General features: G+C 41.2%; 1 protein-coding gene across 2 annotated transcripts in view; it reads right to left on the reverse strand.

Moving 5' to 3' along the window:
• Positions 1-19,411: 19,411 nt before the first annotated feature.
• The window catches only part of Timd4 (T cell immunoglobulin and mucin domain containing 4), a 33,744-nt gene continuing 27,527 nt past the window's right edge, over positions 19,412-25,628 (reverse strand). For both annotated transcript variants that reach the window (XM_078051566.1, XM_021726499.3), the window contains 4 exons: positions 23,628-23,668; positions 22,023-22,107; positions 20,508-20,547; positions 19,412-19,590 (listed from right to left, as the gene is read on the reverse strand). In XM_078051566.1, coding sequence (XP_077907692.1) covers positions 19,506-19,590; positions 20,508-20,547; positions 22,023-22,107; positions 23,628-23,668 — 251 coding nt within the window. In that variant the 3' untranslated portion in view covers positions 19,412-19,505. The remainder of the gene's footprint in view (positions 19,591-20,507; positions 20,548-22,022; positions 22,108-23,627; positions 23,669-25,628) is intronic.

Below are 25,628 nucleotides of genomic sequence, written 5' to 3' on the forward strand. Positions count from 1 at the left end.
GATTTCTCCCTCCTAGGCCTGGACTTGTATTACCTTCTACATCTCCTGACCAGGAGGGATAGCCAGTCCTGTGTTCTTGGAATCTCTGAAGCTACTGAGTCCAGATGGCTCCAAAGAGGAACACAGCAAAGAAGAGCTTTGGGGGGAGTCAAGTATGTAGAGCTGACTGTCCTCAAAGCCAGCCTTTCAGAAAATCTGGCTATCCTCTCCCCACCTATTCTGAAGACTGGTCAATTTCTTCTAGATGAATACTACTGGGAATGGGGAATTCATTTCCCAAAGTGAATTAATTCATTTTGGTTACACTATTTTCCATTTCAAACAGCAAACCATCCAATCCAAAGTGGTTTAAGGAAAATAGGAATTGATTTCCTCATATCCATGGAGCATGAACCAAGTAAGATCATAATTTTAGTCTTGCCATGAGCATGACTCATCCAGTGTCACCGGGGTCTGACTTTTGTTCCCATGTCTGAGCTCCATTTCCTGTCACATGGGCTCCCCTTGTGGTGGCACAAAGCAACTGCAACCTCCCATTCTCTCCTTTGAGACTAATAGAGAAGATACTTCCAATTTCAATAAATGATATGGAAAAAATGGGGAAAAAAAGAAGATCAGCATACTAGATAATTCAAACATAAGTCCCAGGATTGTCTTCATGGTTCTGATTTGCCCACCTGGAGCCCTGATGACCAATGCAGGGGTGGAGTGGGATTATTCAGTGCTGTGATAAGCCAGGCTCAGCTCTGATACCCTAGTTAGATAGGAATGAAAGTCACTCCAAGGGAACTATGAAGAATGAAAGGGCAGAAGGGAGGTATCCAGGAAATCAGTATGCATAGAAAGGAGAATAAATGAATGCTAGGCAACCAAACATCTAATTCCACTACAATATTTTCCACTCTAAGTTATTCTAGTAATTTGCATTTCTTTGGTTAGATGGAAATTCATTTCTGGAAAATTCCATTCCCAGACCTTGATGTGCCTTCTAGAGTCACACTGAACGTGATTACTACCTCTTCCCAATGACAGTCCTTCCACTCTTTGTATATAGATATGAATTCTACCTTTTTCTACTTCCCAACAGGATAAATAGATCACACCCCAGGCAGTAGAATTTATGAATTAGAAATCCATCACCACACACTACTAGGCAGACACCAGATTCTTATTGAGAAAACTAAATGCTATCAGCTCTCCATATATGTGGGTTCTGCATCAGCAGATTCAAACAACAGCAGGTCAAAATTCTTAAAAACAAACTATTATGTTTGGCTGGGCATGGTGGTGCATGCTTGTGATCCCAGAGGCTTGGGAGGCTGAGGCAGAAGGATTGAGAGTTCAAAGCAACTTAATAAGTTGCTAAACAACTCAATGATACCCTAAATAAAATACAAAAAAAGGGCTGGGGATAGGGGTCAGGGGTTAAACACTCCTGAGTTCAATTCTCATAATCCCCCTCCAAAAAAAAAAATTGTGTCTGTACTGAATACGCACAGACTTCCCCAACCCTTGCTATTATTCTCTATACAAAACAGTATTCACACAGCATTTACACTGTATTCAGTATTTTAAATAATGTAAAGATGATTTAAAGTGGCTGGGAGGATGTGCATAGGTTATGTATATAAACTACACCATCTTATACAGAGGACTGGAGCATCCTCAAGTGTTCCTGGAATAAATTCCCCACTGATAATGTAAGATGAATGTATAACTTTACATTTTGTTCTGCTTATCTTTGTTTCAAAGAAAATTGTTTTATTAATACATTTGATAAGAATTAGCATTGGCAAAGTTATTTAGGAAATAGACATTTTTAATCAGTTCTGGTAATGCTGCTTAGGAAATTTGGGCGATCCATCCTAACATTAGACACACACACACAAAAAAAAAAAAAAAATGAACAATACATTTTTAAAAACATCAAAGAACCATATAACTAATTTAAAAGTACCAATTCTAAAACTAAAGAATATTCTATAGGCCAGAGAGGTAAGTCTTAAACTCAAAGTTACTTTTTATCTTGAAAGTACTTTCCGACCTGGAAAGAATATCTGCGAAATTGAGCTGTGGTTTGTGTTGCCTCATGGAGTTAGAGGAAAGGAGATAAAGCCAAGGACTCATTAAAGTTAGAGGCTTTGATAAACTACTATCCAGTATGAGAACAAAAAGGGCTATGCCTTCAGGGTAAGGGTGAACCCATGGTAACACTCTTCTCACATTGGTTTATAATCTGGCTGCAAGACATCTAAGTGACTCATGGAACTGCAAATCTTGAACTTAAATTAAGGTGTGGCACAAAAAAGTTTCTTAGCAAAAATAAATGCATTTCCACTCTTATGTGTACCCCACCCCCAAGCTGAAAAAAGATCACATAATGCTGGGCCTCCAACTATTAATAGAAATAATTTTTCAAGTTAAGTAGGCTCCATACAAGAAAATAAAACCAGGTACATGAGAGATTAAGACACATGGATGGGCTGGGGTGATGGCTCAGTGGTACAGTGCTTGCTTAGCATGTTTGAGGCACTGGGTTCGATTCTCAGCACCACATATAAATAAATAAAATAAAGGTATTTTGTCCATCTACAAATATATATATACATATATTTGTATATATATATATATTTTTTTTTTAAAGACACATGAGTAAGAACCAACTAGACCAAGGACAATAAATAGATCCAAACATCCCTCAAATACTGAAATTATCAGACAAGCACATACTTTTTTTTGTTATTGTTGTTTTTAAAGTATTTTCAAAGAAGTAAATCTAAGCTTTAGTTAAAAGTTAATTTGATGGAAGAAAGAATAAATAGTTTCTTTGACAGATGGTTCTAGGACAATTAGATTTCCACGTGAAAAATAATGAAGCTGTATCCATACCTCAAACTTTACAGAAAAATAAGCTAAAAAGGAACCAGTAACTTAAACATAGAATTAAGCCAAAACACTTTTAGAAGAAAACATAGGGGTAAATCTTCATAATCTTGGATTTAGTGATGGATTTTTTGATGTGACAATAAGAACACAATCAATATGAAAACAACTAAAATTAAATACTTCTGTGCATCCAAGCACATTATCAAAAACATGAAAACACAACCTAGAGATGGAAAAAATGTTGCAAATCATCTATGTGACAAGGCATTAATATCTAGAATATACAAAGAGCTCCTATAATTCAATTACAAGAAGATAAACAACCCAATTTAAATATGTTTCAGTCAAATAAATTAAACAGACACTTCTGTTTAAAACATACGAATAGCCAAAAAATATGAAAAAATGTTCAATGTCATTAGCAATTAGGGAAATGCAAATCAAAACTGCACTGAGATTTCACCTCATACCAGTTAGAACGGAAGTCATCAAGAATACAAATAAAAAGTGCTAGAGAAAATGTGGAGGAAAAAAAGGGGGCACTTTTACACTGTGGGTGGGATTGTAAATTAGTACAACCACTATGGAAATCAACATGGAGGTTTTTCAAAAGACTAGGCATGAAACCACTGTATGACTCAGTCATATAACACTCCTCAGTATTGATTCTGAAGAACTAAAAGCATCATACTACAGTGATACATGTATACCCATGTTTATAGCAACACAATTCACAATGGCAAACTGTGGAACCAGCCTAGGTGCCCGCCAATGGGTGAATGGATAAAGAAAATGTGGTATACATTTTATACCACAAAACTATACACAGTGAAGTTTTATTCAGCTATAAAGAAAAATGAAATTATGTAATTTGCAGGAAAACAGATGGAACTTGAGAGCATTATGTTAAGCAAAATAAGTCAAACTTAGAAGGTCAAGGGTTGTATTTTTTTCTTTCATATGCAGAAGTCAAAGAAGGAACAGGAAAAGAAGGGTGGGGGGCAGATCTCATGAAAATCAAAGGGAGAAATTGCACTGATATTGGCCGAATTATATTGTTATATTATATGCATGTATGAATATATAATAACAAATCCCATCATTATGTACAGCTATAATGCACCAATTTTTTAAAATGCAAAAAAAAATGGGCCAGGGAATTGAATATATATTTCTCCAGAGGATATACATAAGTGTCCAATAAGCAAACAAGATGCTCCACATTATTAAGAAAAATGAAACCATGATATACCACTTCAGACCTACTAGGGTGGCTGTAATTATTTTAATAGGAAAATAAGTGTTGGTATGTGAACAAATCAGAATACTCACACTTTGATGGTGGGACTTTAAAGTGGTTCAGCTACTATGGAAAACAGCATGTTGATTCCTCAGAAAGCCAAACATAAACTTCCCATTGGACTTAGCGGCTCTGCTCTTAAGTATGTAGCCCTCCCCACAAAATTGAAAGCAGGGACTTGAACGGATATGGATATGTCAATGATCATTGCAGCATTACAACAGCCAAAAGGTGGAGACAATCAAAGTATCTATTAACAGATGAATGGACAAAGTGCTGTACATACATACAATAAAATAGAGTTTAGAAACATTATTATTTTTTAATATTTTTATTAGTTGTTGCTGGATCTTTATCTTATTTATTTATATATGGTGCAGAGAATCAAACCCAATGCCTCATACATGCTCGGCAAACACTCTGCCACTGAGCCACAATACCAGCCCTATTTAGAAATATTATTAAAAAGAAATGAAATCTATACACTGATGAACCTTGAATACATGCTATCTGAAATAAATCCTGTACAAAAAGACAACTGTTGTATGATTCTGCTTATGTGAAATATATAGAATAGGACAACTTGTAAGGACAGAAAGCAGAGATGGTGTTTGTCAGGAGCTGTGAAGGAAGATAGGCGGGAATGAGGGAAATATTCCTTAATGGATACCGAGTTTCTACTTGGTGAGATAAAAAGGTTTTGGAAATAATGATGAGTGTGCAACATTGTGAGTGTGATTCATGGCACTGAATTGTACATAAAAATGATTAAAATGGCAAATGTTATGAGAAAAAAAGGTTTTTAAAAGTGAGGCTTAAATATTTGGGCAGGGAACTGGTAACTATACACTGACTAGCAGATTTGGGAAAAAAATACAAATTCAAGAGCTGATTAGAAATTTAGAAATTAATACTCTAATAATTATAAAAAATATTTGATCTGGCTTAAAACTGAATTTTGAACCTAAAGATACATCAGAAGACACTATCCATAATACTGCTGAGAGAGAGAGAGACAAGGCAGACAATGCAGAAGAGAGGCTAAAAAACAGGAGATCGTGAAAAACAGGTTGCTTCAAAATTAGAGAACAGAAAGGAGAGAGAGAATGAGCTGAGGGAACATTCTGAAGAGCTAATAGCTGATAATTTTCCACAACGGATGAAAGGCATACATCTATAGATGAAAGAAGTCAAATGCAACCTGAATAGGATAAATAAAATGAAATCAGGCCTGAACACATTCCTAGTGAAACTGCAGAAAACCAAACCCAGGGCGGAAAAAACCTCTTCAAACAGCCTGAGATAAAAAGACAGATTAACTTCAAAAGAACAATTGTTACACTGATGGTTGACTTCTCTCCAGAGATCATGGAAGCCAGAAGAGGGTGCTAAATTGTCTTCAATATGCTGAAAGAAAGTAACTGCCAACCAAGGATGCTAAACCCAGGGAAAATATCCTCTCTAGAAGGAAAGCCAAGTAAAGTCTCCAAAAGATGTAAAAAAAAAAAAAAAAAATCTCTAGAGCTGACTGAAAATAGACCTGCTCCAAGGAAATGCTAAAAACTGTATTTTAGGCAAAAGAAAAATAATACCAGATGGAAAGTCAGATATTCAGAAAGAAATAAAGAGCACAAAAAGTGGCAAAACTAAGTAAACGGTGATTGTTTAAAATAATGATAATATTATGTTAGATTAATCAGTTTGCATATAGTTAGAATGCATAGCAATATATCAAGGGAAGATAAAATGGAATTATAACATTTCTTGGTTTTTTTTGATTTGTACCAGGGACTGAACCCAAGGGCTCTTCTACCACTGAGCCACATTCCCAGCCCTTTCTCTTTAAATCTTTTTTTTTGAGACAGGGTCTCCCTAAGTTGCTTAGGGCCTTACCAAGTTGCTGAGGCTGACTTTGAACTTGCAGTCCTCCTGCCTCAGCCTCCCAAACTACTGGGATTACAGGCAGGCACCACCATTCCTGGCTAGAGTGTTTAAGGTCTTGGATCGTCTAAGAGAAGAATAATAGTATTGATCAACATTAGACTATGATGAGGTAAAGATAGTTATGCCTTGTATAGAAAACATTCAAAGAGCAGAAAGATGTTATACCATTTTCAACTGAATAGAGAAAACTTAGAAACAGAATTTTTAAAAGTCTAAAAGGAATTAAAAAAAAGAACAGAACAAAAATAGGCAGCACAAAATGTCACAAAATAAGATCATAGAGTTCAACCTACATTACATCCTTAATTCACTTAAGTATAAATAAATTGCTCCAATTAAAAGGTAAAGGTCACCAGTCTGGAGAAGAAAACGAATTGTTGTTCACATACACAAAAGAAACAAAAACAGGCATTTCAGAATTTTGGAGTATAATTAATTGAAATACACACGGGGAAAATACTTTGGAGCAGAATGTTGCACTAACCAATCTACCATAATTTCTCCAAATATATGCTTCGAGTCAGCCTTCCTTATAGGAATATATCATCCAGTTTTGCTTCTTTTAATGTACAAAGATATATATATATATAAGAATTTCCATTGCAGTGTTGTTGGTAATAGCAAAGGAATGGTCTCAGCCTAACTAACGATAGTTAGGAGGCTCAGTCTTATATACTGGTACATCATTCAACAATAAAAAAATGAATTAAGTAGATCTGGATGTGTTGGTAGTGAGAGATCTTCAAAATAAACTATAAAGTAGGGAAAAAAAATAAGGTACCAAGCAATCTGTACAGTGTAATCCTTTTTGAATAATAGAAAAATTAATACATGCATTTTGCTTGTTTATGAATTAAACATTTACAAAAGAATAAATAGATACATAATCCAAACAGGCAAAGGTAGCTTTCCTTGGAAAGAGAATTGGAGATGTCAGGAGGAAGAGAAAGACCGTAAATATTGAAATTGTATGCACTTTTTGTATAATAAAACAACTAACAAAAATGATTTCAGTAGCTGATGATGCAGCTATCTAGTGTGGGCTGATGGTCCTGTGCAGTGATTCTGGGCTGGAGTTTCTGGAACGGAAGGCTAGACAACTTCTCCACAATGGCAGCTGTCCCCTGGAACTGCTGCCCTTCCCACTTTAGGTGTGATGTGTCAATATAAATTGCACCTAGTTCGGTTCTGTCATTATCTAATAACTGGTAGTAATGTTGAATGAAGCTGGATCCAATCTGTTCCCAAACTGGCCTGTTTCCCATCCTGGAGCATCACCCAACCGTTACTGAGACCTGAGGGGCTGGCACAATGGCAGCAGCAGCAGCAGAGGCGCAGGCTACCTCATCTAAACAAGTTTTGCAATTGAAAACTACCTCCTGTATGGCTGAAGCATTCCCTTGGCCTACCCACTTTCCCTTTTTGCCCATATCTCTCTCTCTCTCTCTCTCTCTCTCTCTCTCTCTCTCACACACACACACACACACACACACACACACTCACAGATTCGCCTTCTCATTCACAAAAGTTCTCTTCCTCCAGGCAATGACAGCAGAAACCTCTTGGACAGCATTCACATTCACACAGTATGTCAAAAATGTAAGTCAGGGAAACTTTAATCAACCACAACTGCATGAAATTTTGCAATTTAAAAATTACTCTGGTCTTAGAAAATTGTGATGCCTGTTTTTTTTTTCCCCCAAGGGGGTCAGACCCCCACCTTCTTTTCAAGTAATAGACCATTTTTAAGAGCTTCATTGCGTTATAAGTTGCATACTGTTAATTTACCTGTTTAAAGTGTAGAGTTTAATGGTTTTCAGTATATTTATAAATTTATGCAACCATCACTACAATGTCATTTTAGAACATTTTCAAGACCTCCTAAAGAAACCTAGTGCCTATTAGTATATTCCTCGCTTCCTGAACTCCCAACCCTACATAACCACTAATCTTTGTGTCCCCCTAGATTTGCCTATGCTGGACCTTTCATTTAAATGAAATCATACACTGTGGTCTTTTGTTTCTGGTTTCTTCACTTAGCATAATGTTTTGAGGTCCATTCATATCATATGATGAATAAGAGCCTCATGTCTTTTTTTATTGCTGAATAGAATTCTCTTGTACAGATATTCCACATTTGTTTATAGGTTAATGGACGTTTGGGTCATTTCTGCTTTGGGGCTATTGTAAATAATGCTACTAGGAGCATTCAAGCACAAGCCTTTATGTGATCATATATCTTCAGTTTTTTTAAATATATACCCAGGAGTTGGACTGCTGAGTCAAATAGTAACTATGTCTAACATTTTATAAACCACCAAACTATTACCCAAAGCAGCTGTGTCACTTTACATTCTCACCAACAAGGTATGAGTGTTCCAATTGCTCCACATCCTTTTTCCTTTTTGATAGCAGCCACCTAGTGGGTGTGAAGTGGTTATACCCTTGTCATTTCCTTTATTCTATGCGCCATTTTCTGCTGTTTAGGTCTCCATGAAAGTGTAAGCTTAAATAATTGCATGATATCTAAATCAACATGCCACAAATCCTCAAATAACCAAAATCCAGATGGAAACTGGGATATCTTTTTTCTATTCCTTTCCCCATCATTTAGTGGAGGTAGAAAATTCCAAAGTGAGCCGAGATACAGGAGATGACTTTAAAATAAAAATTAAAAAAAAAAATAAGTTCCAGCAAATACCTTAGGAGCAATGAGCATTGTCTACATTCCATACATCTGGTGTTTTTCAATCAAGAAATCAAGTTCAAAATGATGCATTTACCGTCTTCCAAGATCTTCCATGACATCGGAAGCCCAGTGGGATGTCTGGTTCCAGCAGGATAAAGGAAAGACAAGAGAGAATGATCCTATATTTTGGATGTGGAAAGTCACCCAAGGCCCAGGTGTCAAAAGCTATTTCCCCAGCTTGGCTCTGTTGGGAGTTGGTAGCAGCTTTAAGAGGTGGGCCTAGTAGGAGGTCCTAAGTCCCTGAGGAATACTTTTCAAGAGGGTGTGAAGCCCTGATCTCTTCCTCTTTTGCATCTGACCATGAGGTGAACAGGCCTTCTCTACCACACACTTCCACCATGATGTCCTGTGCCATCACAAGTCCAAAGCTACGTTACCAATGGGTCATGGACCAAAACCTCCAAAATCGCGCACTAAAAAAAAAAAAAAAAAAAAAAAACTTTCCTCTTTACAAGCTGATTATCTCAATTATTGGCTAAGTCAGTTAACAGCTGACTGATGAAGACAGCAAAGTAACAACCCCATAGAAAGAACACCCACTTCTCCTATGCCAGGTGTACAGAGGTCATGAGAGCTTCAGTGTCACTTTGAGAGAATTTAGGACATATTGCAGAAGATAGCCAGATTCAACCGTAGTCACTTACGGGCATTCAAAAAGTTTAGCTGTGGCTGGGCGCAGTGACGTATGCCTGTATTCTGAGAGGCTGAGGCAGGAGGATGGCGAGTTCAAAACCAGCCTCAGCAAAAGCGAGGCTCTAAGCAACTCAGTGAGACCCTGTCTCTAAATAAAATACGAAATAGGGCTGGGGATGTGACTCGGTGGTTGAGTGCCCCTGAGTTCAATCTCTGGTATCAAAAAAAAAAAAAAAAAAAGATGTTTTAACTCTGAACCAGGAGCAGAATCCAAGAGTAAGAGTCAGGGCTGGAGGGGGCTGTGTCCTTGGAGGGTAAAGCCTGTTGAGAATTCAGGAAACAGTGGCAAGGCGGAAATGGTTAGGAATCCACATGGTTAATATGAGTGCTCTGTGTTCTCAGACTCTGATCTTCTGATCTCTGTTTCAGCACTCTTCCCCTGAGCAAGGTATAAAAATATGGGCTGCAGGGAGACCTTCCTGTTTCACCAAATCAGCATCTTGTGGGTTCAGGCTCAGTATGTATTTTAACATGTTCCCAGATGATTCTTAGGCTCTCAAAGTATTTGAACCACAGAGAAGGACATACATGTTCAACTCCTAAAATGAATCCCCGAGCTCCTGCCTCCCCGTTTGGACTTTCTAGTTCTCCAAGTGCATTGGGTGCATCCTTACTAGGAAATCATGCAAAATCAATAAACATGCATGTATGTCTCCAAACCTGCTGGGCCTGGAGAGTGGCCAGCAGCAGTCCCTGCTCATCACAGAGCACCTACTCTGTACCACCTTGCTAACTGCTTTATCCACATTAGTCCATTTCATGTTCACTGATGAGGAGGATGACATCCTTACTCCCAGTATACAGATCATAAAACTGAGACTAACACAAGCAACTTTTCCCAGTCCACCCAGCTGGACAATGACAACTTCGTGTTTAGGCTGGTTCATCTCCAAGACCTGTGCTCTGTCCACCAGCTGACATGTAACAAAGTTTTTCAACAATAATTGTAGAGAGGATGGTGGAGTTTGCTGCATTAGTTGATGGACAGTCTTGGGTTAATTAAGAAACTTGATTCACCAGGGCAAACCCAGGGCATTAGGGTCAAGAACAATCTTGCTGTCTTTCCTGATCGTCTTATCCCCTGCCCAGAAGGTGCTGTGGGCTCCGGTTATCTCCTCCAGGCCTTTTTCATCTCAGTGAAGAAGGGTCTGAGATCGAGTCTGGGAAGAGATTAAAAACCAAAACTCAGAGGAACCGATTATAATGATGCAGAGGCATCCTGAGTCAGGAGGGAAAAAAAATGATAGGATTTTGATGATGGAGCTGCTGAAGGGAGATAAGACACCAGCTCCCTCTCCGAGGGGAGGAGAGGAGAAGGAGAGAAATGGAACAGAGGAGCTATGATAAACAGGGTGGCAGAGAGATAAGGGCAGGAGGAGGACAAGGCCAGAGAGGAGGGCAGCAAGCCCGGGGCTGACTGAAGGAGCCTGGGGCCCAAGCCATTTCCTTTTACTTTCCTTCTTTTCCTTCCTCCTCCTCCTTCTCCTCCCCTTCCTCCTGCTCTCTCCTCTGCTTCATTCTTCTTTTTAAGGTTCTCCTGGTACACTTTAAAAAGATGGAGAAGGGCAAATCTGTAGTACAGCTTAAATATTCAATCCTGATCATTCAAATGCTTTACCTGAATATATGAATCAATTTGGAGATAAGTCTAAATGGCCCCCGTCTACATTCATGCCCTTTGCTGCTGCCGGCCCACCTCCAGACTGGTCATATTCCTGCAGTCTAAGGATGAAGAAGAGCAAGCCATCTTTTTACAGCAGACGGAGGAAACCTAAACCTCACAGGTGAGTAGTCCTTTCTACCTGCCCCATTTAGAGATCACTGGGGTGGTTTTAGACACCTGGAGGGGCCAGAGCACCAGGTAAATTTCCATGCTTTGAAATTGCATATCCATGTGGCTTGGATGTGAGGGTTCCCCCGACACACCAAATTTTTTGTATTAGGCAATGCAGAATTGTTCAGAAGTGAAATGATTAGATTATGAAAGGAAACCTCATTGTTAGATTAATCCACTTGATGGATTAATAATTTGAAGGGACTACCTGGTGGACACTAAGATGGGTACGGCTGGAGGAAGTAGGTTACTAGGGGCACAGGTGAGTCTATATCTGTCCATGGTCTGTCTCTCTCTCCACACCCACTTCCAGTTGCTATGACCTGAGCACATCTTCTTGGTCAGGCCCTTCTGCCATGATGTTCTGCCTCACCCAGAGCAATGGAGTAAGCAGACATTGAATTGAATCCTCTAGAAATCATGAGCCCAAATAAGTTTTTCCTCATCTTAGCTGTTCTCTGAGACATTTTGGTCATAGTGATGGAAAGCTGATTAACATGCCACCTCAACTTTGGACCAGCCAATTTCTCTCTCTCAGCTTCCATTTCCTCATCAGTCAAACAGGATTTAAACTAGCAACCACTTCAGGGGGATACTGTTACCATTAAATAGAAGAATGCATTGAAAGTGCTTAGGGAAATATCTGGCCTACTCCAAGTACGCACATAATATTAGTGATGCTCATTAGTCCTGTTATGAGATCTGAGCAAAAAGCTAGGTACCTGAGCATCCTATAATGATGATATTGATCTATTGGATTAAGGAGGACTCAGGACACTTGGTTCTCATTAACAATGGTGGGAACCTGAACATGGCTTTGCTTTTCTGTGCTTCCATTTATCCAACACAGAGCACTCTGCATTTGAAATGTTTAGAAAATATGAAGGGGTGTAGAAATAAAAGGTAGGATTATTTTCAATTCTGCAGTATTGAACTTTGCTAAAGCCAACTACTCTCTGTCAAGCTTGTAACATTTCACTGTAGCTACAAATTCTTACCATAATTTGCCTTCCCTCCTAGGTTTGGAAATATCAGCTCTATTCCTCTGTTGAATTGTGATACTTTCATCAAAGGTACGGTTCTGGAGTTTCAAGGTGTGTACACAGAACAACGAGACATTTCTTTCCTGTTCCTCTTTCGGTTTCAGGTACATCAGAAATGCTCCGACCATTTGGAATCATAAAATGCACAATAAAGATAAAAATGGCTTTGTAAACTGCCTGGGAACAGGGTGTGGGTTGTCATATCCATTACTAGCCTCCAGCACCCTGCGAGACCCTTTGGCATCTAGGAGAAACTAGCAAGCTCTTGTTGGATGAGTGAATATGGCAGAAATTGAGGTTGTGTGCCCAACAGCCTCCCATTTCCCCAAGCTAACTGATCCTAATATTTGTTTGAGTGATGATGTGTCCGGCCTGGCAGATGAACTGTGATCGGTGTAAATTAGCCCTGGCAATCTCAATCCCTTTGCCAGAGGCTGGGTATGTGACCGGGATCTGGACAATGAAACAGATGAAAAAATACTTAATAACTTTTATGAGCAATTTCTTTTTTTGGTAAAAAGTCATATTAGAGGAAAAGTCCCACTTGTCACTTCCTTTTTTCCTGCAAGAAATGTTTTTGTTTGGAAACATATCAGACTGTAGCAGCCCATCTTGGAATCCTGAGGGAAGAACCAAGAAAGTGGCAAAAATCTTACTAATAATTCATTCTCGAAGCTGCCAAACCAGCCCCGAAACAGCTCCAAATCAGACTTCCAATAATATGAAATAGAGTCTTTAGTGATTAAGTCACTATTTTTAGTTTCTCTTACTTACAGCTGAATACAATTTTAATGAGGCAATGAATGCTTATCTGATTTCTGGCAGGGGTCTCCCACTGTATTCAGATACAAGAGGATTGTCAGTTGCCTCTTTATCATGTTCCTTGTTCTGTAACCAAGATTTCCACTTAACCAATCCCCTGTGTCTCTCTTATAATCATGGTGCATCACTTCATTATCCCTGGGCTGTCCTCTAAACAGATGGATACCACCATCCTGACCCTCAGACATTCCTTCCCTGTTTATCTTTTCTGTTTTCTCATTATCACATCCAAAGACGAAACATTAAATCTTGGCTTTTAGTTACTTCGAAAAGCCTCTTTCATAATAATTGGTCATTATCTTGGCTTCTCAGATTTTTTTCACCAATTTTATTGATCATTTCTTTGAGCGAAATCAGGTGAGAGCCCTAAAACCACATAAGCTTGTAACTTTAAGCCAAGCTCTATCCTGATTAATTAGCAGCATTGCTTTCTGGCACAGAGCTATCCTACCCTTAGAACAGTGGTTTGTGAACACTGCTGCTTACAGTCATCTGAGATGCTTTACAAACTCCTAATGCCCAGGTTTCTCCCAAGCCAATCAAATCAGGACCTCAGAGGAAAGCCAGGAATCAGTATGTTTTTAGGCGCTGGGTGATTCCAACATGTCACCAGGTTTGAAAATCAATGCTTTAGACCAGAACTTCTAAAAATAAAATGTGCATGTGAGTCACTTGCAGATCTTACAAGTTATATTGTAGATTTTCCCATCCAGGGGGTTTAGACTAAGGTCTGGGATTCTGATTTCTAATAAACTCCTAGATGAAAATACCACTGATTTGAGCCCCATATTTTGAATGCCAATGGTCTAGAATCTAGATCTGGTAGTATTCTATTCTAACACCAGATTTGAGCAAGCTAAATTCTACTTTGGATCAACTACAGAGTCACAGGAAAATTGGTTACTACCCCAGTGTCAAGTGCAGGGCCTGTCAGTAAAAGAACTGGGAAAGTGGTTGCCTTTGGTCTCTAGCTATGGACTTAGATTGATCAACCATCACAGTTTGCCTGGGAGTAGGGGTGAGGGATTCCAACATGTGGAACTTTGAGTTTTAAAAGTGGCAAAGTCCCAGGCAAACTAGGACAAATGTGTCATGGTAGTCGGGAGCAAGAGAGCAGCCAAACTCCCCTCTTCTGCATTCCATTTCCTCTTTTGGGGGAGCAGCAATGCACCACAGGTCAGCAGTAAGCTGGGAAAGATGGCTTGGCGGTTGTGGTTGTGGAATGCTGAGATTCCATGAGAACCTCATGGATTAGTGGCTGTCACTCTCAGGAGGGCAATAACCAGGTAGATGCAGTTGAACTTTGAAAAATCCAAGTATCAAGTTGATGACAGCCACTAAGGTAAGCCTGGAGAACACAGAGTAGGTCCCTATTGGAGCTCTGGTTTGCTGTGTGGCCTGAAGCCTGGCCTCAGTTTCTTCAGCAGAAAAATAGGGGTTGAATTGAAGGATGCATGAGGATCTTTCCTGTTCCCCGCCCCTGCTGCTCCATGTGCAGCCTGGGTCATGCACATGACTGCAGGACACCACCTTTTCAGGTCAGGCACAGTGAAGCCACCTCCTGTTCCGTGAGCAGCCATTTAGGCACCGTCCCGCCCCTTTTTCAAAAGAGCAGTAGCATTCATCTTATTCCCGAACACTTCCCTCCACTGTCCTTGGATGCTCAGACACTGAGAACTCACAGTACCTCTTTTTTTTTTTTTAAGACTGTAACATGTTTACAAATCTAAATGAAACTCTATTTCTAGAGTCAGACTTGAGGTTTCCAGTGGCTTCCTCCTTCTGCTCCTGCCTCCATCCAGGGAGCCCACTTCTCAACTTTCTGTTTTCTTTAGAGAGACAAAGAGTCTCCCCAGCCGCCCATTGCTGAATTCCTGTTAACCTTTCATTAAGCCTGCTGACAGCTGGCTTCAGCTCTTCATGAGTTAGTTCAACACATTTCCATTCAATGTGTCCCTCTTGGCATCATTAAGGTTTCTGCCAGGTTCTCCACTCGCTGTTTCCTCTGCAAATGCAAATCAGATTCTGAGTCAATAATATGGGAAAAAGGGAAGACGGAGCTACAAAGAGGCTGGGATTGGAGAACCATTGAACCATTGATATTGCACTCAGGTTGCCGGGGATCTGAGCAAACTAAATCTACTTAGGTCCAGGGCAGGTCAGTGCCGCAGTGCCTTATGCAAGATGTCATAAATTACAGCCCTCTCTGAGAAGTTCAGGGTAGTGGTCCAGAATGCAAGGTCCTTCAGGCCTGTTCCAATTCCAGAAGTTGGACCTTGTGACCTTGGGCAAGCTCCTTCACCTGCCCTGTGCATCTGTTTTCTCAGCTCCAAAGCAAGAGGAATATATCTGCTTCATTGGACCTTCTTCTGGGATCCAGTGTGATAATGACTTTGAAAGACTTAATAGAATACCCAGAATACAGAAAATACTCATTAAAATTTGTGTGTTACCTGTTTCATTTAGCCTAGAAAGGCCAAGGTCAAGACTGAAGAGTTAGGCTGCTTTAAATCTGCAAGGTTTGCTTCTGGACTTACCCATAACCATCAGCAATAAGAGCCACACGCTGCCGTCCTGCCTCATGGAAACTGGGAAACAGCATGATTCCATTGTAAGGCACTTCCCACATGTGTTTGGTCTCATTTAGACTTTAAGCTCCTTGTGGGAGGCAATTGTCCCTCCTGGGTTCCCATCCCCAGCACACAATAGATATTAGGAACTTGTTTGGACACAGCTACCAATTCATCCCAAGTACCTGAAGAGAACAAGAGGAGCAACTACACCAACAGCTTCCTCTGATCAAGGAGTCTAAGCATGATATATTTTAAAATTAATTTTAAAAACCCACCTCTTTTTTAAAATTTGTTCTAATTAGAAAAACAAAAACAAAAATTCACCTCTTACAACTACTCCCAAACTTATTACCTTTATAGCCCATAGTCATGTATTGTTTGCCCAGGACATTGTTTCAACTAACTTGGAATTTTCAGGCCCTTAACTGGACACACAAACACTCCAATTGCCATAGGCCACAAGACCTCCCTTTGCTTTATTCAACTGTTATCAGCTACCTGGCCTGTGACCAGTTTGTCACTATGTCTCAAGGCATACCCTAAACCTGCTTATTCTTTTCTTTTTAATTCTAATTTGTCGTATATGACAGCAGAATGCATTACAATTCATATTGCACATATAGAGCACAATTCTTTATATCTCTGGTTGTATACAAAGTATTTCACACCATTTGTGTCTTCATAGATGTACTCATGGTTATGATGAACATGAGAGGATTAGACGAACTCTAGATAGGGCAAAGGGGTGGCAGGCGAAGGGAGGGGTCATGGGGGTAGAAAACACGGTGGAAAGAGATGGACATCATTACCCTAAGGCTGCTTATTCTATCTAGGGCTGAGGGCTGCAGATGGAAAGGGCTGGAAGCCAGGAGACAGGGATCTCAGATCTGCATTGAGGAAGGCAGTTCTGACATAGTGTGCAGAACAGACAGCAAAAGGAGTTTGGTGGTGGTGACAGTGAGAAAGCTACTGCAAAGGGTCCAAGCAGCAGTAAAGTGACAGTTTCAGTGAAGGGAAGCAGCAGGACTTCCACCTGCTGGTGCTGGAAACTCCAAACCCTTTGTCAGGCTGGGCTCATGGTAGAGGCAGAATTTTTCCTTGAAATCTCAATCCACCTGTTAGAGATGATTATGGTCTAAGAGTTTGCAAACTCCAAGATGCATCAGAATCACCAGGAGGGCTTGTTAAAACCCAGACCTCTGAGATCCACTCCCAGAGCCTCTGATTCAGTTGCTAGAGGGGAGGGTAAGAATTAGTATTTCTAACAAGTTCTGATGATGCTAAGGGTGCTGGTTTGAGTGCGTGGTGGTTTGAGAATCACCAGGCTAGAGCAGCAGTTCCTAGCCCTAGTTACATAGTAGAACTGCTTTGGGACATTAAAAAAAAAAAAAAAAGATGCCTAGGTCACACCACAGAATAAAATAATGTTTTAAAGGGTAAGAGTCCGGAATTGGCATTAAAAAAGAAAGAGGAGGGGGAAGAGGGAGGAGGAGGAGAGGGAGGGGAGGAGAAGGGGGAGGGGAGGAGAAGGGGGAGGGGAGGAGAAGGGGGAGGGGAGAGGAGGGGGAGGGGGAGGGAGAGGAGTAGATTATAAAGTTCCACTAAGACTGAAATCTACTAGGCTAGTAGTTCAATATTAGCTAATAGTTCAATACTACAATTGCACATAGAAAAATTTCTTATTTTGAACCAGGAGTTTCAGAAAAATATTTGGGAAATGATTGAAGATGGCTTCTTGCAAAGAAGAAAAATAGTCGTTGAGCTAATAAGCATTGTGTTTCAGAGGGATCTGCTATCTTCTTCTTCTAATCAGACCCAAGTTGGTAACGACACTGATGGTTATTCAGGAAGATGGATGGGGGCAGGAGCTAAATGAGGGTGGGCATATTGTTGGCTCACACAATACTGCAACCTGGCTACCTTGATCAAGTCCTCTAGCCCCCTCTCAATTTTCTAGATGGGGAAATTGAGACCCTGAACCCGACTTTAGACCCAACCCCACTCTATTTCTAAATAAATGTTTGAGTTCAACACACCAGTCAGTGATCATTAGAATCTCAAGCTAATGTCAAAACTAATGGAGACAACAGAACCTAAGGAACCACGGATCCTCTGCTAGTTGCTTCTATTCCTTAGGCCACATCCGTCCTTTTTTAAAATGGGCCAGGCTGCTCTGGGCCCATTGTTCTTCTAATGTGTATGTGAGAAGGGATTTTTTTTTTTCAGTACCAGAGATTAAACTCAGGGTTACTTAACCACTGAGCCATGTCCCGGCACTTTTTTATATTTAGAGACTAGGTTGCTAGGGCCTCACTAACTTGCTGAGGCTGGCTTTGAACTTGGATCCTTCTGCCTCAGCCTCCTGAGCCACTGGGATCACAGGCGTGTGCCATCGTGCCCGGCAAGCAAGAGATTTTTATTAATTGCTGAATGGATCAGTGTCCTATGAACTAAGAGGACAAGGAACCTATAGGCTGCACAGGTCAAATCATAACACTGATATTTTTTTGTTTCCTAATGGTAATGTCAGTAGAGTAGAAATCCCAAAGATGTGACCCGGAGGGCGGTGTGCTCCTGCCATCAGCTGTTACTCCACCCGTGCTGGGAAGCATGTCTGAGAACAAACACTCTCAGATCAGGTTTCCTGTCCCCACTGGCTAGCCAGGAGCCTCTGTGATACACTCTTTTACATCTACTCATTCGGTGACTGTTGAGTTTGATCTCTCTCCTAGGGTTTCTCATGCTGGTATCATTAACGTTTTGAAATGAGTGTGTTCTTATTGAGGAGAAAATCGTCATGAATTTACTGAGAGCTATGTACTTGGATGGCCCTGCTGTCACCCTGGTGTCCAGGCACTGTCCCTGTCATTCACCATGCTTGGCTCTGAGGGACTCTGGCTGATTCCCACATTAAATTTCCCAATCAAGAGTTAAGAGGTGACGCTATAGTCACCTTTGAAGATACTAGAATGTGAAAAAAGAAAAAAAGAAAAAAAAGTGCAGAAAACGGGGGAGTTTGAGGATTGAATCAAAATGATGGTGTGATTCCACATCTTTCCTGCATTATTAATAAGGCACAGATCCCAGGCTGCTCAGACGACACCTGCAGTAGGGCCTGAAACTTAGAAAGCTGAGCAGAAAAAGAATTACACACACGTAGAACAGGAAACCAACGACGGTGGTGGACAGGCCAGAAATCGAGTCCCAGAAGCAAGGCAGGATAGAGACGTGAAGTTCTCCTGCCACCCTCTGGAGAGGTTCCAGGTAGGAGAGATTGGACACGTTCTGTATCAGTGCAAGGAATTCATCAGGGACCCAGAAGCAGATGCCATCAGAGACAAACTTTGTTTCAAATATTTCTTAATCTCAGAGCAGCCCTCAGGTTGGCTGGACTCCTGCCATGGCATGGTGATGAGGTTACCCAGGTATCATATAGAAGATCACTGATCAATGACACTACAGAGATGGTTAAAGCACGAGGCAGAGAAGATGTGGTCTCCCAAAGACCTCTCACATGTGAAATTAAAACTAAACCAAATCCATAACATCAACACAATAGTCGAAACATTTAAAAAAAAAAAACGAAATTTATAACACCACAAGACTTAAATGGAAATTTCAAGCATCAAGGCCTTGCTCAATCCTAAGAAAAAGTAGCAAGTTAGAGAGTGAAAAGCCCATCTTCATCGTCCTGTCCATGATGCATGTCATTGAGAGCATTTTTGCTTTCTCCAAGTTTGTCTAATCTGTGAAGAGAAGAAAATCTGGTAAGGGAAAACACCAAGAACAGGGACACACACACACACACACACACACACACACACACACACACACACTACAGATGCTGCTGAATTACCCTGCAACTGACCAAGGCCATTAGAGGAAATTGTGCTTGGAGTCCCTCCTGTCCAAGCTTCTAGGTTTAAAGATGAGAAAACCAAGACTGCAGGACATGAAGGGTGTTTGCCTAACTGTTTCAAGAAAATTGAAACTTTCTTAGCAAAATAAAATATACGATCATGGTCTATGCATCTATTTACCAAAAGGATCATCAAGTATGATGTTGGAAAGTCACACTGGGGAGCCTCTGTTTTCCAGCTTGTTGATGCTTATTAGTTAATAAACACTGAGTTCTCAATGCAATGAGTTAACGAAAGCAAGGCCTTCATCAGCAACCTACACCAAACCTTTTTCTTTATTTCCCAAAAAGCTATAGAACAAGTCAGATATATATAAAATTCATTGGGCAGAGGAATGAAATCCCAAGAATAATATTCTGAGTGTTTTTTTTTTTTCATTGTCCATCCTCCCAACTCTCCTCTCAATGAATTCCAATTTAACAAGATATTTTTAAAATCAATCACCCAGGGTTGAACAAAGTTCAAGCAGAGTACAGTGACACCTTGCCTTCTTTCTTTTGCGTGCTATACTTCTATTAATGCCACCTGCCTTTGTATTTCCATTTTTTTTTAACATATATAGTATTAACTGAGACAGAGGTTAATGTGAGCTAAATCCCCACAACCTTTCCACCTCTAAAGCCACATCTCTCCAACGCTGTGTTTAATCAGAACACAAGCATGAGTCATTAAACCGCTGGGTAGTATCTAATCATTTGTAACAGCTTGTATAATCATCACAACAGTCATGCAAGATGAATTACCTCTTGTGTTTCTGCAAACAACTGGTTTTCGTGACTTTCCCTGAAAAGACAAGGCAGCAATGTGAGGAGCGGGGCTGTGCTAGAAGGAGTGGGATGTTGGAGAAAGCCCAGTGCTCCCTTCCAGAGAGCCCAAAGGGAGGCCCCCCAGACGGATGGCCAGGAAGCCACCTTTCCCCAGATGGAGGCTTGCTGTTTCCTGGGCCTAAGGAGGAGCCCTGAGTCACTCAGCTTTTCCCTCGTGAGGGCAACCCCAGGGAGCGGCTTCATTGATGAGTCATCCGAGGGCCCAGAAGTAAAGTACTCATTTAGGTTTTCAAACACTTCTGTATGTGATCTACCGAGAATTTCCCCAAAACTATAACTATGACTTTGTGTGACAGCTAATATGGCTGATAGGCTTCCATGAAGTTCTAAATTTCCTTTTGTGGTGTTCACCTGGGACAGGTGTTGAAATACACGAATTTCACTATTGCCCAAACCCAGCTGAGATGGCTGCTAGTCTCATCTGGTGACCGGCTGCCCTGAAACAATAATTTCTCTCCATTTTATAAGGGGTATCAGTTACGGCCATGTGTCTGTAGTTTTCAAGAAAACCACAAACTCTTGTTTTTTGGCTTTTTGCAGTGTTTCAGTGTCTTTGTCTTTCTTTGGTGGGGTGGGGTCTGTGTTCAAGGTCATGGACCAGCTTGAAGATTTATTACAGAAAATCAACCCTGTCCCCTGAAAAATGCAGGTTCGGGAATATGAACATTTTTGCAAATGATTTCCAGGTATTTGCATCTCTCTGTGAAGGATATTTGTAGCCCCTAGGTTAAGAAAGCCTGCTTTTAGGGAACTCAGCAGCCCAAGATCATTTATGGTTTTCTTCCTGGGGCCATCCTAGCAAAGGGTTTCTTCAGCTCTAAGACAGCAACAATAGTACCTACCACTTAAGGGAGTAAGGTAGATGGAATCCCTAGCATGTCAAGAGTCCTGGGTCAGCCAGGTAAACACCTGTCATCCCAGCAGCTTGGGAGGCTGAGGCAGGAGGGTCGAGTTCTAAGTCAGCCTAGGCAACAAGGAGGTGCTAAGCAACTCAGTGAGACCCTGTCTCTAAATAAAATACAAAATAGGGCTGGGAGGGGGGTGACTCAGTGATCGAGTGCCACTGAGATCAATCCCCAGTACCCCCCCCCAAAAAAAAAGAATCCTGGGTCAGGAAGCACACAGAGTAAGTGTCCAATCAGGGAAGATGCATTTATTTATTTATTTATTTATTAAATTTTTAAATTTTATTTATTTATTATTATTTATTTTTGGTAATGTAAACTCTACCAGGACAGTCCACAAAGCCATTAGCACCTTATGGAGATGGGTTTACCTGTAACCTCCCTGGCTGGGATGGGGACTGTGATTAGAGATGAGCCTGTTTGAGGATGGAAGATAGGGACAGGATACAGAAAGTGTCCACAGTGGGGTCCCCAGATAGTTACCCTGCTCTGAAGGGCTCCTCCTTGCCGGTCCTGCCCAGCTTACCTCGAAGGAGAAATGTAGCCACCAACACCAACAGCACGAACCCCACGCAGGAGGCGACCATCACCACCAGGTTGGTCTCGTGGTTCTGGGGAGACACAGGCAAGGCAGTCGATCGGCCCACTCATTCAGAATGTCCACACCAGAGGTCACATCCGTCCCCATAATGCCTTCCAATCTCCAGCTATTTGACCACTTTCCACCCCGAGCTACCCAATGTGTCTCGATGTCCAAATAAAGTCAGTCTTACAAGTTAGGTTTTCAAAAAAAAATTATTTTTTTTTTGTGAAAACCTGAAAGATCTTACTTATATCTCTGAATTTTCCTAAGTCTTGGACATGAGGCAAAGGGGCCATGAGGCTCAGAGATCGGAGGATGAAAAGTAGCCATGCTGGGTGCCTGCTGTGTCAAATCTCTTTCCCAGCCACTGCCTAACTCTGTGGGCCCCAGGGGGCCTGTGCAGTTCTTATCATGGCTGACTTGGGCTTCTAGAGAAATCAGGATTTAAGAGAAAATGAAGCTCAATTTCAAATTTTCTACTGCAGTGATTCTCAAAGTGGAGTCAGGGAGCCCATGGGATCAGAATGATTCTTGGGGACATGATTTGCCATTTTCACTGTCTTTCTGTCCTGAGTTTCCCAGAGGTCATGTGACCAGCAATGACATCATTCAAGGCTCTCCCTCACACAGGATATGGAATGCAGGTGTGAGGCTCCCTCCAGTCTCCCATTAGGTATAGAATTGTAAAAATGTAAAAATAATGCTATTTTTTTCACTATTTTTTTACTTGGTAACAATATTGCTAGTTATCATAAAACATACTTTTTTCTTCTTTCTTTTCCTGTTTTTTTGTTTGTTTGTTTTTTGTTTTGTTTTGTTTTGTTTTTGTAGTACTGGGGATTTAACCCAGGAGCACTTTACTAATGAGCTATGTTCCCAACCCTTTTTTAACTTTGAGACAGGGTCTCACTAATGAGCAGAGGCTGGCCTTGATCCTGTGGTCCTTCTGCCTCAGCCTCCCAAATCACAGGGATTTCAGACGTGGGCCACGAGGCCTGACAAACATACACTATTTATCACCCACTGACCAGCCACACTCTCTATGTCCTTCCTCCTTTCCTGTCCCATTCTCCAACACACAGAATGCCCTAGGCTATGGGGATAGTGACGATAAAGACAGTAGATTGTCTCTGAGGAGACATCCCTTTCTTTTGCAGACATCTGTTCTGTCTGGACTTTTCACTCAGAGTGACTTCAGTCATTTTTATAATAATAAAAATAAATGAAGGGAACGCTGGTGGCAGGTGTAGACTCTGCGGTATGTCAATAATCCCGGGCCACACAGAAGGAGCTCGAAATGATTTTGTGTGTTTTTATATATTGTTTTTGTTTCTCTTTCAGAACATCTGCACTTGTAAAAGTGGCAATCAATATTATGTCTGCCCCGAGTACAAGTCTACAAATTATTTGAGTATTCTGTAATAGTTGCAATGCATTTTTTTTCCCCCTGAGCAATTTTCTGCTCTCCCTAGTTCATCTATGCAAAACCTCTACTGTGGGTTTTTTAAATCTAAGTCAGATACTTCACATACTTCACAGGTCTTTTACCTCTTTTGATTTACTTTGCGTGGGACTTGTCATCTCCGATGCTGGGAAGGAAAGGAGAGAGAAATGGTTATATGTTTCCTATGGGAGAATAAAAAACTACCTCCTGAAATCGTTCTTTCAAGGCCCTCTGGAATTTCAGCTGATCTGTTTCATGCTTTGATACCATCTTTCCTTTTTTCTGTAATTGACTTAGGCATATCTGTTTGGACATGGTTCTAATTGGAAATTCATCTGCTCTCCAACATCATCCCCGAGGAACATCCCCATTGCAGAGGTAGGAATGAGACTCTCGGCTCTTAAGTTTTCCCTTGACCCCCGCAGTGCCTTCAGGATCTTTTCCAGCATGAAAATCTGTCAGTCTTTCTGTCAGTTAACCCGTATTTATGGGGCATGTATCACAGGCTGCACACGGTGCTGGCCACACCTTACACCTCATAGGTACAACTCACTGCAGAAAACCAAATTTAATAAAAATGGAGCCAGGCCCCAGATAACAACATTTTGGAGAACAACGAACCACATATACAACAATGGTCCTGTCAGATGATAACAGAGCCAAAACATCTCCATAACCTAGTGATGTCCTAGGTGTCATATTGTCACAATGCAATGTGTTACATACCTGCAGTGGCATTGGTGTAAACAAACCTTCCGCACTGCCAGTCATATGAAAGGGTAGACATTTAATTATGTACGGTATACGATACCTGCCAACCCGTGCCTGTTATTGGCTTGTGTATTTGCTACAATAGAGCTTTATTGTTATTTTAGAGTATATTCCTTCTGCTTTAAAAAAAAAATGTCTAAAGCAGCATGTATGCCCTGTGACCCCCGCAGCCTCGTGACAGCTCATGTTTCCCCATGTCTCTCCACTGCGTGATTTTCTCTTGTGCTCGACTTGATGTTTTTCCTTTGTGACAGGTCAGAAGCAATAGGCTGTGCCACACACATCAGGGCCACTTAGCCCAGGCTGTACCCTGCAGTTTTATGTAGGCTACACTCGACAAAACCCCCTAATGATGCATTTCTTAGAAGGGTCCCCATCATCACATGACACAAGGCTGTTATGTAAGTGATGGAAAAAGATAATCAATCGCAACTGTGTGAAATTCTGTGAAGAAACTGCATGGGCTATCGGGGTGTGTCTAGGATGGCAGGCTTGTTCTGAAGGGCCAAGAAAGCATTCATGTGAAGGGCACGCTTCTCCTGAAACGTGGAGTTAATCACTCATAACTAACAACATAGCTGAGTGACAAGGGAACTTTACTGAGAACCTACCCAGTGCCAAGAACCATTCCAGACACTAAGAATACTGAGGGGTCAAAAGATTATTTCAGCCTCCCAGACCAAGGTGGTAATGTGGCTCAACGTGGCATTCAGTGAAGGTCTTGTTTGGATGGAGCTCCTCGAGTCCCTTCTGCCTGTTCATGCTGGGACCCTAATGCTGCCTGTCACATACTTTGATGCTCACTAGATGCTTATTGAATGAATAAGCACAGTTAAGGCTGTGTAAGAATTAACCAGGCAGGGAATAGTGACCCAGGCACTCCCTGGTTGCAATGGTGACAGGGAAGTTACAGAAGCAAGAAGCAACATGGTGCCCTGTCTGTGGTGAGTGGCCGTGGGCAATACCAGGGGCCGGAGTGGCAGCGGACAAGAAGGGTGGACAGGAACCAGTCCAGGAGGGTGCTGCTGGGAAGTCTCCCTGAGTCTAAGGTAGGGAGAAACCACAGAAATGTTTTGGTAGGATAGGATCCAAGGCGGGGATAAGGGACCAACCCAGCCAAGAATTTTTTTTTCCAGGTTTGAAGTTCAGAACGCGTAGAAATGAAGGGCAACAGGCAGATATCAGAACTGTTCAGTAGGGGGGTGACAGGACATGGAGACCGAATGTGGGGTAAGAAAAAGGTTAGAGTCTTCATTTACTCCCAATTCCTACTTGAGTCACGAAAGCACTACATAAAGGTCAGCCAAGACGGGGAACAGGGACAAGAAAGCAGA

This window comes from Ictidomys tridecemlineatus, chromosome 1, assembly GCF_052094955.1.
Source record: "Ictidomys tridecemlineatus isolate mIctTri1 chromosome 1, mIctTri1.hap1, whole genome shotgun sequence".
NCBI lineage: Eukaryota > Metazoa > Chordata > Mammalia > Rodentia > Sciuridae > Ictidomys > Ictidomys tridecemlineatus.